This window comes from Rhinatrema bivittatum, chromosome 6 (genome assembly GCF_901001135.1).
Source record: "Rhinatrema bivittatum chromosome 6, aRhiBiv1.1, whole genome shotgun sequence".
NCBI lineage: Eukaryota > Metazoa > Chordata > Amphibia > Gymnophiona > Rhinatrematidae > Rhinatrema > Rhinatrema bivittatum.
In genome coordinates this window covers 177,509,762-177,526,672 of record NC_042620.1, presented here as the reverse complement: position 1 = coordinate 177,526,672, position 16,911 = coordinate 177,509,762, and the positions used below count along the sequence as shown (strand labels likewise).

General features: G+C 43.8%; 1 protein-coding gene across 1 annotated transcript in view; it reads left to right on the top strand.

Annotated features, from left to right (window-relative positions):
- The window catches only part of NME9 (NME/NM23 family member 9), a 316,239-nt gene that overhangs the window by 178,913 nt on the left and 120,415 nt on the right, over positions 1 to 16,911 (top strand). Inside the window, exon 10 of the mRNA XM_029606189.1 lies at positions 734 to 888. Coding sequence (XP_029462049.1) covers positions 734 to 888 — 155 coding nt within the window. The remainder of the gene's footprint in view (positions 1 to 733; positions 889 to 16,911) is intronic.

Here is a 16,911-nt window from a genome sequence, read left to right as displayed (position 1 = left end):
TTCTACCTAGATGTTGTTTGGTTTACCCCTGTTCCATTGTAAACCGGTACGATAAGAGCTGGTCTTGAGTATTGGTATAGTAAAAGAAGTTAAATAAATAAATAAATAAATAAATATTGTATATATTGTATCTGTTAAGAGGCACCCTAGCCCAGTTCTAAAATTGAATTTTCTATATCCAATCCTTAATATTTAATGTTATTCTTGTTTAATGTTTACCCCTTAAGGTTTAATGTTTCAATGTATAAATAGTAAGACACCCCTGTCATACTATTACAACTGTTATAATGTGAACCGATGTGATGTTCTCCAACGAATGTCGGTATATAAAAGCAAATTAAATAAATAAATAAATACTCTATAATGTACATAAAGTTCCAAGAATGTTTTTATTATATATAAACAAGCAGAAAAGTTCAAATTTCAGCATCAAGCCACTAGTTTATATCAACAAATCTATGGTCCCCAGACACAAGCCGTGATTAGAAAGACTGTCGGGAGGGAACCCATAAATTGTAAGTAACTAGTGTCTAAGTAAAGGTTGTAGTCAGACAGTATTAAATCCCCAAAAAGCCCAAAGGGGTCAAGATAATCAGCACATTTATAGATGGTTGGACTATCGCCTATTATTATTATTTGCTCATGTCCAGAACAATGCCATCGGTTTTCATCTCATATTAACTTCTCTGTCTTATCATGCAGTTTATTCACCATAGACCTTTGAATTTTGCAGGAGAAGTTTGAAGAGCTGATCCAGTTCATGTCCAGTGGGCCCTGCCATGTGCTGATTATTTCCAAATCTAGGGATGATGAAGATGTGATTCCTGCCTGGAGAGAATTCATTGGACCAACTGATGTTGAAATTGCTAAAAAGGAAAAACCTGAAAGGTAAATGGAAAGTGTAATAGACCAGAACGTTCTTATATAAGAACTTATGTACTAAAAGCATTCTAAAATCAGATGCAATTTTTTTTCATGCTCAAAGTTAATTATACCCAACATACCAAACTAATGATACAGAGAGTGCATCTACATTCAGAGAGCCATGATAAAGGAAACATAGCCCTTAGAGCACATATGGTTTATTTATCTTTTGCGTTCCTTGTACAAACCGTGCCAAAGTTAGGGCCTCATTTTCTAAAGTATCACAGGCCTGCGATACTTTAGAAAATCGCCCTAATGGGGGGCGGGGGGTCCTGCGCTAGCCAGCAGCGATCGCATCGCCGCGGTGCGATCGCTGCCGGTTTCGCACCCAATAGCGCCACCATAGAAGATGTAGCTATTGGGCATGAAATAGGACGTGAAAAGGCACCTACCTTTTTGCCGTCCGCGGCTTCTTCGCGGAGTCGGCCCCGGTGACACCCCGACTCCTCCTCCTGGGGCCGACTCCGCCCCGATTTAGGTAGGGCAGGCATGCGCTACCTTCGCAAGCTATCGCAGGCTTGTGCTGTTAGCGCAAGCCTGCGATAGCTTTAGAAAATGAGGCCCTTAAAGAGCCAACTAGCCTGGCGAGATTCCATTATCTCCCCCTCTCTCCCCCACTACCAGCAAAAGCCTTTCCCCTCTGATGTCCTGATGGCACCAGATCAACACTAAAAGCCAAGTAGAAGGTAAGAGACTAAAAGAGTTTCATTATGTTGGCTTGGCCTAAATGTTGTTAGGAGGAATGGGTTGATTTAGGTGGAAGAGGGCTCTTTTTTGGAGAGGGGAATCAAAATAAGGAGAGGGTCCATGGAGGAATTGGAATGGAGCTATCATTCCAACGCTGTTGTGTATCGATGGTGTGCTTGAAATTAGGTACAGTGCAATATAGGAACTAAATTTAAAGTGCTAAAATGTACATTGAGTTTAGCTCCTGGTACTAGGGCCTTAATAAATAGTATAGTAATGTCTAATGATGCTAGTTTTGCATATGCAGACATGTCAAAATGTAAAGTACCCACATATTACATTTACATTTATTAAAATTTATGGATTGCTTAACGCTAAAAGAAGGACTAAGTGGTGTACAAAATAAGTCATAGAATTCAATAATAAAATATACATAAAATTAAATTAAAACCTGGCAACAGAACTAAAACCAAAACATAATGCCAACTGAGCAGCTAAAATATAATCAAATAAAAATAAACATAAGACGTAAAAGATAATACTAAAAACAAGAAATAAATAAATAATACAAAACAGACTTAAAAATAAGCAGTTTTAAAAGAGAAAAGTCTTAGGGGCGGATTTTAAAAAGCATTTACTCGAGCAAAACTGGTTTTTGCTCGAGTAAATACACTTTATTCAAGTAAGTGGGCTTTTCAAAATTGCTACAATATATGCCATTGAATTGTCCATAGGATTTACTCAAGTAAGTGCACTTTACTCGAGTAAATAGCTTTTGAAAATTGCTACGATAGTATGTCACATTTACATGCGTAACTCCTTTGAAAATGACCCCCTTAATGTGTTTTCTGAAATCTTTCATTGAGTCACACTGAAAGTTCTATTGGAAAAGAGTTCCAAAGAATAGGACTGGCCACTGAGAAAGTGCACTCTCGGGTGATATGTGCGACTCTGGGAGATGGAACATCTTGCAAGCCAAGCTGAGATGAACATAAAGTTCTAGTTGGTTGGTAAATTTTAATATGGGATTGGCCCATGGACAAGTCTGGTCGTTAAGTAGTTTAAAAATTGTCATTCCAATTTTATATTTAATTCTTTCATTATTAGGGAGCTAGTGTAACTCAATCAAAGTTGCCGTGATATGATCGAAACGCTTCAGTCCCGATATTAGTTGAGCGCGGAATTTAACAATTGTTGCAGTGGTCTAAGTGTTGTAAATGGAAGGCTAGCATATTAGCTGTTGCAGTGGTCGATTATGGGAAATATGGAAGCTTGTAACACTGTGAAATTCTGGAAGGTGTAGGAGTTTCTTAAGACCACAAAGAAGGCGGCGTCTGAAAAATCCTTGTGATAAGCCTTGTTTAATTTGGGGACGAAATGAAAGTGTACTGTCTAGTGTCACCATAAACATAATGCTTTGCCACGTATTAGGGCTTTCATAAATAGTGTATCCAATGTGCAAGTTCACAGCAGTTAGCTGATGTATTTAAACATTTTATGAATTGATACATAGGCCATAGAGCTGGAGGTATTAAACGCAAACAGTAAAATAATTCAGGTGTTTTTTATGCCAGTAATGATTAAAAAATACAGTTTTGACTGTTTTGGATAGTATGCTGATAGATGTGTATAAACTGACTTTTTCATCTTTGGGAGGTAATTACTCATCGAAAATATAATGACAGTGTGTTTCATTTTTTATTGGATTTCAACAGGTCACCAAGTATATAAAATGATTTTTTGATTTTGTGAAGATAAAGGGTGTCTGTACTTGTTTTTGATTTGTTGTTATACAATTGGGAAAGAACACTTTGTATAGAGAATATTGGAGTAACCCATACTGTTTTTTGTCCACAGAATACAATTGTGAACTGTTGACCTAACCCCACTTATCATAAACAAGTTTATACAAAGGTTTAGGCCCCCCCCCCCCCCGGTCAAATTGTATGTTTCAGTGAATCTGTAAGTCAGTAGAAGCTGACATAAACTCTGCATGGTACAAAGTTAAACACAACGGGGTAGATTTTATAAATGTGCGCACACGCGTACTTTTGTTTGCGCACCAGGCGCGAACAAGAGTATGCGGGATTTTAATAGATACGCGTGTAGCTGCGCAGATCCATTAAAATCCGGGGTCGGCACACGCAAGGCTGCCCAAAATCGGCAGCCTGCGAGCGCCGAGCCGAGCAGCCTGCCTTCGTTCCCTCCGAGGCCGCTCCGAAATCGGAGCGGCCTCAGAGGGAACTTTTCTTCAGCCTCCCCCCACCTTCCCCTCCCTTCCCCTACCTAACCCCCCCCCTACCTTTGTTGTACAAGTTACGCCTGCTCGAAGCAGGCATAACTTGCGTGCATTGGGACGGCCGCCGGTGCATCAGGGTCCGATCCGGGGGCTGGTCCGGAGGCCGCGGCCATGTCCCCGGAACGCCACCGATGACGCGCCGGCCGCGACACGCCCCCCCAGGAAAGCCCCGGGACTTGCGCGCGCAGCCGAGCCTACTCAACATAAGCTCGGCGTGCGCAGGGGGAGTTTGGGCCAGGTTTTCGGGGGGTACGCACGTATCTTACGCGTGTACCCCTTTGAAAATCTGGCCCAATATCTTTCTGCAATTTTTAATGCAAAATTACTATTTACTGATTTTAACAGACTGAAAATAATTAAACAGTATATGATGCATGTGTAAAAAGTTTAGACACGGTTCCTGTTGATTCACTACTACTGTTTTAAAAAGTTGTTAATAAGGCCTGAAAAGTTATTGACTCATTAGGCCTTCGATTAGTCAGGTGAAAACTATTGGGGCGGATTTTAAAAGGGTTACATGCACTGAGCCTATGTCCCAGGGCTTTGTGAAAGGGGCGGGAATGCGGCAGGGTGTGGGCGGGGCACCGGTCCGGGGGCGGGGCGGGGGCAGGACCTAGGCCTCCGGCACAGTGGCCATGCCGGAGGATTGTGCACCGGCAGCCGGCCGGCGCGCCAGAGGCAGGCGTAACTTACAAAATAAAGGTGGGGGGGAATTTAGGTAGGGCTGGGGAGCGGGTTTGATAGGGGAAGCAAGGGGAAGGTGGGGGGGGCCGGAGGCAACGGGGAAAGCCATCGGGGCTCCCCTAGGGCTCAGCACGCACAAGGTGCACTAGTGTGCACCCCCTTGCACGTACCGACTCCGGATTTTATAACATGCGCGCGGCTGTACGCGCATGTTATAAAATCGGGCATACATTTGTGCGCACCAGGTAGCACGCACAAATGTACCCCGCACGCGTATGTTTAAAAGTCCGGCCCATTATTTTTATTTTTAAATTTTTAACCCATCTTTTCAAATAACGCTCAAGTTAGCTTACTGCATTATTAGTATTCAGGTACAAAAGCTTATAATGTAAGTGAATACCTAAGACAACAGGAGAGAAAATGACTTGTCCAGGGGCACAAGGATTGAACAAGGGGGAAGTGTCTACTGACATAATATCTATCCTGGATTCCATTAGCCATTGAGACCACCTGGGCTATCTCTATATTGATATCTTGATTGATCCAGTCCTTCCTGTCGTAATCCAAGTAGGCATCAAAATCCACCAACTGGCCATAAACCTTGGACTCCAGCAGCACTTAGACCATGTGGTGTTTCTCCTCCCAGTTCTCTCACATAACCAGATTCTTGTCCTTTGGGATCCAGCATCTGTCCTGCTGTAGGACAATGACCAGAAGTACCCCGTGATGCATAGAGAAATTACAGTTATCCAGCATTATTAAAATGGCATTTTCAAAGTACTCCAAGACTCGACCAGCTATCAGGAAGAAAGAAGTGCTCAGACTTTTCTCATAACACTTGCTGTAGTTTCACGATGTTAGATTCCATATTAGGAGCCAGCACCCAAGAAAGAATCTAACATCGTGAAACTACAGCAAGGGTTATTTTTTTCCTGTATGCAACACCTTGTACTTGTCCATATTAAATTTCATCTACCATTTGGATGCCCAATCTTCCAATCTCGCAAGGTCCTCCTCAAATGTATCACAATCCGCTTGTGATTTAACTACTCTGAATAATTTTGTATCATCCACAAATTTGATAACCTCATTTGTCGTATTCCTTTCCAGATCATTTATAAATATATCTTAAAGTTAGCCTGTTATGTCTAACTGGCTAACTTTAGGCAGCCCTCTGGCCCGACCAGAGTTAACTCTGCTAACTTTGCTCCTCCTTAGAATGCCTCTTGCCCACTCACAAAACGCCCCTTCTTATCCAGCTAAATTCTAGTCGGGTAACTAGTTACCCGACTAGAATTTAGCCAGATAAGTGCTAAATATAGCCAAGTAAGCCAAGTAAGCCATCAACGATACCCGATGATCAGGCACAATCGAAGGCCAATGAGCTCGCTTCTTTCTTCCAACAGAAGATTGCAACTACACTGGCACTCTTACCAACCAAGACTACCTCAAGCTCTACATTCACCAACACTCGCACCCACTCTGGAATCAAGCTCAATAATTTCGAACCAACGTCCTCTAGTGAGATCGAATCCCTCCTCAAGAGACAGAAACCATCTAGCCACCCAGCAGATAACATACCTTCCAAACTTCTGCTACTGATTCCTAACAAGATCTCTGGTCCTTTAGCGAACATCATAAACTGCTTGTTAACCCAAGGGAGGTACCCAGACAGCCTAAAAACCGCGTCTCTTAAACCCCTCCTCAAGAAACACAACTTAGACCCCAAAGAACTGGCCAACTTCCGCCCCATCTCAAATCTCCCCTTCTTAGCCAAACTAACAGAGAAATTGGTTAATACTCAGCTCTCAGAATATCTAGAAGAACACAATATCCTATACCCATCCCAATACGGATTCCGCAAATCTTGCAGTACGGAAACGCTTCTCATATCATTAACAGACCATATCATTATGGGATTAGACAAAGGCTACTCCTTTCTTCTAGTACTCCTAGACATCTCGGCGGCATTCGATACCGTCAACCACTCCATCCTCCTGACTCGCCTGGCAGACATAGGTATAGCCGGATCAGCCCTCAGTTGGTTCACGTCATTCCTTAGTAATAGAAGCTTCAAAGTCAAAATCAACAATAAAGAGTCGGCATCGACTAGTTCCTCACTAGGCGTTCCGCAAGGATCCTCTTTATCACCTACTCTCTTCAACGTCTACCTCCTCCCGCTATGCCAACTTCTAACGGACCTTAACCTAACACATTATCTATATGCTGATGACGTGCAGATTCTGATTCCGATAAGAGAATCCATCACAAAATCACTCACGCACTGGAACAACTGCCTAAAATCGATCACCATCCTTCTCAACAGTCTTAATCTGGTTCTGAACGCATCTAAGACCGAACTTCTCCTCATCTCCTCCAATCAAGACAACCATCCTCCTCAGACCATCCTCAATACCCAGCTCACGCACACCCATGTAAGAGACCTCGGGGTCCTACTCGACAACCGCCTAAACTTAAAGAAAACGATCAACAACACAACCAAAGACTGTTTCCATAGACTCCAGGTTCTAAAAAGACTCAAACCTCTACTATTCTTCCACGACTTCAGGACAGTCTTGCAAGCCTTACTATTCGCTAAAATAGACTACTGCAACGCTCTCCTCCTGGGTCTCCCCAGCTCATCCACTAAACCCCTACAATTAATACAGAACGCTACGGCAAGAATTCTGACTAGCACCAACCGTGGAGATCACATATCACCTATTCTCCGTAATTTACACTGGCTCCCGGTGAAATACAGAATCCTCCACAAATCACTCACTCTAATTCACAAAGCCATCTACAATCATCTGCATCTGGACCTCAAATTCCCTCTCAATCTCCATAGCACCAACAGACCGACCAGAGAGGCTTATAAAGGAACCCTGCAGGCCCCACCTACAAAAGCTACACGTCTCACCTCGACCAAAGACCGAGCCTTTTCTACAGCAGGTCCAGCTATCTGGAACAACATCCCATCCGACCTCAGACTGGAACCCTGCCTCTTAACATTTAGAAAAAAACTCAAGACCTGGCTTTTCCGCCAGGCCTTCTCAGATCCGCCAGACACTCATTAGACGACAAAAAAGCCATCCCCAAGCTCGATATAAGAGCCTACCCTGACTCTTAAAACAGTTGTTATCATTATCCTAAGCACTTCGTTCCTTAGTCTTTTTCTTTCCAGCAATCTTTGCTTCCAAGTTTACCTCCCTTGTTGAATGTAACTTTGTTCTTCCTGTTACCTACGGTTTCGTTACAGTTCCCCCTTTTTGATGTAAACCGACCTGATATGGTCCCTACCATGAAGGTCGGTATAGAAAAGTGTTAAATAAAAATTTAGATGGATAACTATTATGTTATCCATCTAAATGGCTTTTGAATATAGACCTCTAGGTTTCTACAGATTTATTTGTAGGGCCTGTGATTTGCAGTAGATCTTTAGCAGGTTTAGATTCTCTCTCATAGACCTTCTGGGTGGGGAATAAAATTACCTTCTGCATATGACAGGTATTTGATTTCTGAGTCATTTCATTTTAGCCCTGCAGCTGAAGATCTCTCTAGTACTATGGAGAGTCCAGGGAAAAATAATTGATATCCTCCAATTTGTGGATCCCCCCCCCAAGACAATCGTGGAAGTGCCTGGCCACAAAATCCTGCAGGATACACAGATGAAAATGTGAAAGGCTGCCTCTCTGTTATCACAAGTAAATAAGAAGGTGGATGCAATATACCATGTCCAGAAGGCTTCTGGTTCAAGAAGCAGCAACTGCCTCATCAGTCAGTTGTAATCAAATGTGCTCTCAAAAAGACCAACAGGTCTAGAACACACTATTTGTTGCCCCTGGGGAAGGATTCTTGTACCTTGTTTGGAGAAAAGTTTATCAGGGTGCTATGTTCAATGCCCATATTGCATCCTATCATCTTTTCATGGACCAGTATATGTGAAACATACTGAAAGAAGTGAACATAGTATTAGAAAATCTACCTCGGGAGACATGTGATGCCCTAGAGTCACTGGTGGCAAAAGGAATGGAATTTAGAAAACACATAATCCTTTTGATCTACAGTGTTTTTGAAATGATGTTGAGAGTCTCTGTGATAGGGATTGGCACCCACAGACTCACATTTTTGTGGGCCTTAGACATCAGATAAGATGTCCATGAAAACCTCACAGACAAGCTACGCAATAAAGAGAATCTTTTTGGAGATAAAGCAAGGAAGGTTTGCACCTCCTAGGTCAGAAAGCTGCAAAGATTGTCCCTGGGCCATCTGTCAAAGGATGATCCTAAGGACCATGTATCTTGCACGTAAGGAGAATGTTTTGCCAAAGAGATTGCGTTGGACCTGGAACCACACAAATGGTCCTAGGACAGAGAAGTAACAAACCAGAGATATTCTGTGAGTGGGGGACACTCCTGGTAGATCTATTTGCATTTCCTCTATGGTTAAACAATTTTTATTAGGTTTTTCTTTTATCATAGAAATACAACACTGAGGAGGGGTTGACTCTGGTCCCTCCTCAGATATTCGAGACATAATTCGCCAACCCAATTGAGAAAAAAACCACACTACCCCCTTCTCCCCCCCCCCCCACCCCACACAGAGTAGTAGAATTCTCCCCAAAGAAGCTTCAACTTAGAAAAGCTAATCATTAACTACAAGGCTACGTGCCCGATGTGTTAGAGACTGTAAGTAATTGTGCCACACCTTCATAAAACGCTGTCTACGGCGGGGCGACGTCTGAGAGGCCAAGGCTTCCATTGTCATCAATTCATGAAACAGATTCCTCCAGGCCCAAAATGATGGATTATCAGGGGACCTCCAGACTGAAAGAATCACTCTCTTCCCCACCAGACTTGCTTTGTGCAAAAGCATGCGTGAACCAGGATCGCGGATGCGAATTGGCGAGACACACCCAAACAACCACCACAGAGGGGTAATGGGTATTATAACATCCAACAAGTCTGCCACATAGCTGGCTACTCGGCCCCAAAAATGCCTTATAGCCGGACACGTCCAAAAAACATGAGATAAAGACCCCCGATGACTCCCACAACAGGGGCAGTCAGAAGAGGACGCTATGGTTTGCTGAAAAGCAGCCTGTGGCGACACATAAGCCCTACTTAAAAATCGATATTGCAGCTCCCTATAATACATATTGTTGGAAATCCTGGTTATACGTTGAAAGCAAGTCTGTAAAATAGTCTGGGTAAGAACAAAGTCCCCATCCTTATTCCAACGAGTTTCCAATATTATACATACATTCTTTTCCGTGCATTTTTGTAACTTTTTATAGTACTGAGAGAGAGACGGGGCCTGTGTTTTCATGGATTCAAATATGGCCTCTATTGCAGAGCCCACGGCTGGGTCCCTGTAAGTGGCAGGAATTGCTCGCATATAATGTGTAATTTGAATGAATGGAAAAGCATGTGTGATGCCAAACCCATAATAAGCTTGGAAATCCTTAAAAGAAAGGATCTCCCCGGTAGGTGTCCACAAATGTCCCAAATGTGTGAGACCTCTATCTTCCCATCTTCTAAAGGGTGAAGAGTGCGTACCTGGGGTAAAATCCAGATTCCCCACTATTGGGAGGAAATAGGCACACTGAACAGGTAATCTTAGGCGCTTCATCAATCGTCGCCAAGTCAGCCTCAGTGGGCGTGTCAACACTGTCTGGGACAGAAAAGACGGAAGCAACGCTGCCAAGGATTGAACAACATAGGCCGGCGCTACTGGGAATGTCAAAGCGGCATCTGCATAAAACGGGGCATGGACAGAGGTCGCCATGAGCCAATCGCGGATCAACCTTAAATTACAAGCCATATTATAGTCAACTAGGTCTGGGACTCCCAACCCTCCCTTACCCCACCTCATCCGCAACCAGGTTAATGGGATACGCGCCTTCCCTCCTCTCCAAAGAAACTTCCGAAGTGCACTATCTAACCGCCGAATATCCGTATTCTTTAACACCAACGGGAGGTTTTGGAGAAGATAAAGCCAGCGGGGTAAAACAATCATTTTAAACAGGTTTACCCGGCCCACCAAAGAAAGAGGCAATCGACTCCAAATTGCCAGTCTATCTATGGTAGCCTGCAGTTTCTGTGGTATATTAGCCTGATATACACGTTCAGGATCATTGGGCAATGTAACTCCCAAATACGATATTGAATCTCCAGCCCATTGCAAAGGGAAAGTGCCCGGCCAACTAGCAATAAGAGTGGATGGGTAAGCTAAAACCGAGGATTTAGATTCATTCAGACGAAGGCCCGAAAATCTACCAAATTCCTCTATCATAGTCAATAATAAAGATAGGGAGTTCAAAGGGTCAGTAATAAAAACCAGCAGATCGTCCGCAAAGGCCACTCCTTTGAATATGCGAGACCCAAACCGCACCCCTCGTATACTACGATTCTGATGAATAGATAATAGTAGGGGTTCTAATTGTAGAATAAATAATAACGGGGATAGCGGGCAACCCTGCCGGGTACCTCTGGTCACCATAAAGGACTGCGACTGTGCTCCATTCGCCCATATAATCGCACACGGATCCCTATATAATAACTTCACCGCTTGTAAAAAAAAACCCATCAAACCCCATTTTTTCCAAGGTAAAAAATAAATATCGCCACTCCACTCTATCAAACGCTTTTTCTGCGTCAAAACTGATAACTAAATGAGGTTGATCCAGCTGCCGGCAGATAGTCTGGGCAATCAATACTCGACGAATATTCGCCAAAGCATACCTTTGCCGAACAAACCCTACTTGATGGTCTCCCACTAGGGTTGGTAAGACCGTAGCCAGCCGCTCCGCCAAAACTTTTGCCAGTATTTTATGGTCGACATTTAACAGCGATATCGGACGATATGATTCCGGCCGCAAAGGATCCTTTCCCGCTTTAGGTATTAACGTAATTAAGGCTAAGTTTTCATTTGGGGGAAAGGAACCACCCTGAATCATTTCCGTGTAGTTCACTGCCAAGGGCTTTGCTATTTGATCTACGAGCGTTTTAAAAAATTCCGCCGTATAACCATCCGGACCTGGCGCCTTAAATTTAGACAAGCCCTTTATCACCTTTGCCACCTCCCCTTCTTCTATGGGCTGACTAAGTAGCTCCCGTTGAGCCAACGTCAAAGACGGAAGGGGCAATTTGGAACAATAGGCAGCACTAGCCGCATCGGACCCTCCACCCAATGTATATAAAGCTGAGTAAAATTCCCGAAAACCCTCCAAGATGCCGGGTGTATCACGTATCACTGTATTGGAGGAAGTCCGCAGTGCTGGAATGTAACGATTAGTCCTAGTGGACCGTATCAGGTTTGCCATCGTGCGTCCTGACTTATTACTATACTGAAAAAGATGAAACCGATAGTACATAAAGCTCTTCTTTGCCCTTTGATGTAAAAGGGCATTGAGAGCTGACTGTAAAGAACGATACGTTGCGCGGGCCTCTGCATCACCACCCCTGGCCAATCGAGTCCTCGCTCCCCGCAACTGCCTATTCAGCAACAATATGCGCCGATCCATGGCCTTTCTACGATGGGAGATATAAGAGATAATATCCCCCCTTAACACAGCCTTAGCCGCGTACCAAAACAACACCGGCTGAGAAGTATGTATCTGATTCAAGGAAGCATAATCCGCCCATTTTGAATTGCATTTCCTCTAAACAAATAGATCCCAAACCTCTGCTTCAGGAGAGGGAATCAAGTAAACTAGCCTTGGATGATCTCCCTAGATTGGGGATGGTTTTCTATTCTCTTATCCTCCACTTCCTTCAATGGCAAAAAACTAATGTTAGAGACCTATTTATTTTGCGCTCCTCCTGGAGTTGTCCATCAGGGAATCAATTAGGGTGGGGAATTCAACAACTCTCATCTCTCAGGGAACATTGCAACATTACAACATTAGGTCCCAAGCCCTCATTGCCTGCATGTAGAGGGTAGCATTGAATTCCCTTAATTTGTCTAAGATTATGTCTCAAAATCTTCTGGTCTCTAAGAACAATTTCAATGGAAAATCATATGATTTAAATGCTGGAGCTTTGCCTTCTAGTGTGAGGGAAAGGCCCTAGACCTTTTCTTCTATCCTACATAAAAACTGCTTGAATATCCTGCCTTTCAGCATCTAGTCTGAAGACTGATTCTATTAGGGTTCATATCAGTTTGATTGACGCTTATCACCACCATATAGAAAATAAACATCTCTGTGCAGCCTTCATTTGTCAGATTCATGTAGGTCTTGCTTCAGCTGAAGCCTCTTATTGAACCTCCCACTGTTTCTTGAGACCTCAACATGGTAATGACCTAGTTGATGAAACTCCCTTTGAGCCATTAGACTTCTGTGAACTGAAGTACCTGACCTGGAAGGTCATATTTTTGGTGATGGTCACTTTGACACGTAGAGGCCCTAGTGACTTATCCACTTTATACTTTTATAATGCAGAGGTTCTACGCATACATCCTGCCTAAGTTGTGTCAGTTTTCCCCCTTAACCAGTGAATCATCCTTCCAAAAGTTTTCCTAGGCCACATTTGCAAACATGAACAAGCCTTGCATGATATGGATTGCAAAACTGACTTAGCCTTCTGTATGGAGCAGACTCAAGCCCTTTGAAATTCACCCCAGCTTTTTATTTCTTTTGACCTCAACAATCACTCCCTTTTGAATTATAATAGCAGATTACTTATTTTTTTTTATGCTTAGGCAGGGCAGATTCTGGATGGGCATGTCAAGGCTCATTGTGCTACCACTACTACAGCATTAGTAGTCCACCTGATATCAGTCTCCATGGCAGAGATTTGGAAGGCTGCAACATGCAAGTCAGTCTATACATTCACATCTCATATTGTGTAGATAAGGACTCCCGGTGCAACAAAGGGTTTGGTTATTCTGTCCTGAGGAGTCTCTTGAGGTTTAGAATCTAACTGTATCCCCCCTAGCACCCATTGTTATTGTTTACAGATTGCCTTAAAAAGAAAAGTGATAAAATAACAAAATGGCTTATTGGCATCAAAAACACTTTGCCCATTGACACTATTTCTGAATGTTTTTCCCCTTTTTACATTGAAGGCATCCTATAGCTAGGGATTCCCCACTTGTGAGTTAACATCCTGCTTGTCCTCAGAGAAAGCGAAAATTGTTTACCTGTAACAGTATTCTCCAAAGACAGCATGATATAAATCCTCACACATGGCACCCACCTCCCTTGGAGTTGGCTCCTATATATTTTTAACTATTTTAAGAACTGATGGGGGTCATGTGACATGCAGGATACCACGCACATGCTCAGAACACGCCAAAAGCTTCTAGAAGCTTTGAAAAAACCCTTACTGACCAGGCTCCTTCAGATGATGTCACCCACCTGTGAGGACTTACATCCTGTAGTCCTTAGAGAACACCTTGTCAGGGCTCTGTCACCGGTGTTTGGCTAACCTCCAGGACAGGAGCAGGCAGGACTTGGGAACAACTAGCTTGAGGTTAGGAACAGGATTGGTAGGACAGGACTGGCTTGATGACAAGTCTGCTGCCTGACTGGCCACCTCCCCTCAAGTTGAGCCTTCAGATTCTAGTGGCTGGCAGGATTTCACAGGAGGTGCACTCAGGGACAAGACGGTACTCATTAGGACAGGAATGGCTAGTGAAACAAACAGGGAACGAGAGGGTACCCAAAAACAATACACAAGACAGGAGTGCACCACAAGACTAGACAAAACAAACTAAGACAGGACAAGAGGGCCATTATAATAGGGCCAAACACAGCACAAACTAAGCAAACAAAATACAAAACTGGGACAAACACAGAGTACTGAAGCCCACAAACTTGAGTCAAATTAACTAAGGCAAGGCAATAATAGAGAACCAAAAACTAATTTATTTTATTTATTTATTATTTTTATATACCAACATTCGATCTGAGATATCACATCGGTTTACATTCAGGTACTGTAGGTATTTCTCTATCCCCAAAGGGCTTACAATCTAAGTTTTGTACCTGAGGCAATGGAGGGTAAAGTGACTTGCCCAAGGTCACAAGAAGTGACAGCGGGACTCGAACCCTGGTCTCCTGGTTCGTAGCCCACTGCTCTAACCACAACTGGGATTAAGGTTTATCCCAGGACAAGCAGGATGCTAGTCCTCACATATGGGTGACATCATTGATGGAGCCCTATTGCGGAAAACTTTCTGTCAAAGTTTCTAGAAACTTTTGACTGGCACTCTGAGCCCACTGAGTATGCCCAGCATGCCATGATATTCTCTGCCACAGGGCTCTCCGTTCAGTCTTCGTTTTTCCGCGCTGCTGTTGGCATCACGGAAAAGGAGCCTGTGTGAGTTTTTTCACATACTGTCTGACTAAAAGTCAGATTTAAAAACAATTATTTCTCTCCCATATCGGGGTCTCCCGTGTTACCACCGGCCGGTGAGTAAAATTTGTCTCATTTTCACTCTCTTGAGAAAAATATTTTTCTTCTCATTTTCATTGACGGCTGTCGAGGAATATATGGCCACAGGATTCAAAAAATGTCCCAATTGTAATCGGACTATGTCCATTACAGATCCACACCTCGAGTGTGTTCTTTGTTTAGGTCAAACACACAATGTAACATCTTGTCCAAAGTGTGCTGAAATGACCGAGAAGGGTCGAAAGGCCCAACAAGAAAAGATGGAACATTTATTCCATCTACAACTTTTGCCTTCCTCATCGATGTCCAATCAGTCATCTCCGGCCGGAGTTTTAAAACGTATAATTCTCAAAAAACGTCGTCCGGACCCCATCCGTGGCATTGACAAGGTCAGCGGTGGAACATCAGCCGAAGCATCAGCATCGCCACCCATCGATCCCGGAGGCGCTTCTCTCCCCAGAGAAATCGATCGCAAACGGCCTCGCCTTCAAGAAATATCAAGGCCTTCGATGCCGAGGTGTTCACCTCCTCTCGATGTGCCGATCATCGAATCTCCACAGGGCCCTGTGGAAGGACCATCAACACCTCCACCGCTGATATATATATATATCAGCTATATATGACGCAATACCAGAGGAATCTGTGGAAACAGATGCAAGAACTCTCAAATTCCCTACCACAGCAGTACCAAGAAGCAGCTCAAGCCATAATACACAAAGGGCTTGAAGCTGGAAAGCATGAAGTCCAAGCGCTTACGACAATTTTGAAACTGCTTCCAGAGTAGCAGCTTCAGGCATCAGTGCACGTCGCTGGGCATGGTTGAAGGCCTCGGACCTCAGGCCTGAGATCCAGGAAAAACTGGTTGATTTGCCATGCGTAGGTGACAACCTCTTTGGCTCAAAGGTACAGGATGCTGTGGCCCAGTTGAAAGAACATACAGAAACCTTTCTCCAACTGTCGTCAGTTCCGCAAGATTCTGCTGCATCATCATCTCGCCGTCCTCCAAGTAAGGAATCTCGAAGGCCTTTCTACAGGCAGAGGCGTTATTACCCTCCAGCATCAAGGGGCAGATATTCTCATCCGCAGCAAAGATCTCAGCCCAGACAACCTAGAGCTGCTAGGCCTCAACCTCCACCGCAGACGGGACCGGCTGCAGGCTTTTGAGGCCCAACCAGAGACCAAAGCCATCTCCACAACCCATAACCGGATCTACCAGTAGGAGGCCGAGTTTCCTCCTTTTACAACCATTGGGTACAGATAACAACAGACCATTGGGTGCTCTCAATAATATCTCGAGGTTACCAACTCAATTTTGTCTCAATTCCAAGAGATTCTTCTCCAAAACCTCTTTCACTAAACGAAAATCACATAATTCATCTACAAGCAGAAATATCCACCCTTCTGAGAGCCAGAGCCGTAGAGCCGGTGCCCCGGACTCAGCAGGGCAGAGGATTCTACTCCCGTTATTTCCTCATTCCAAAGAAAACCGGAAGCCTACATCCCATCCTAGACCTCAGAAATCTCAACAAATTTCTGAAGAAAGAAAAGTTCAGGATGGTTTCTCTAGGCACCATGCTTCCACTTCTTCAAACAGGAGTTTGGCTTTGTTCTCTGGATCTACAAGTATCTGCGTTTCCTGGTGGGTCATCAGCATTTCCAGTACAGAGTACTACCATTTGGACTCACCTCAGCTCCCAGAGTATTCACGAAATGCCTGGCAGTAATAGCAGCACACGTACACAAAGAAAGTGTCCATGTCTTCCCTTATCTAGACGACTGGCTCATCAGAAGTCAAGCTCAACAAGGAGCTCTGGCTCTCTCAGTCAAATCATTGCTCTACTTCACTCCATGGGCTTTCTCATCAATTATTAAAAGTCCCACCTCACTCCGTCTCACCTGCTTCAATTCATAGGAGCA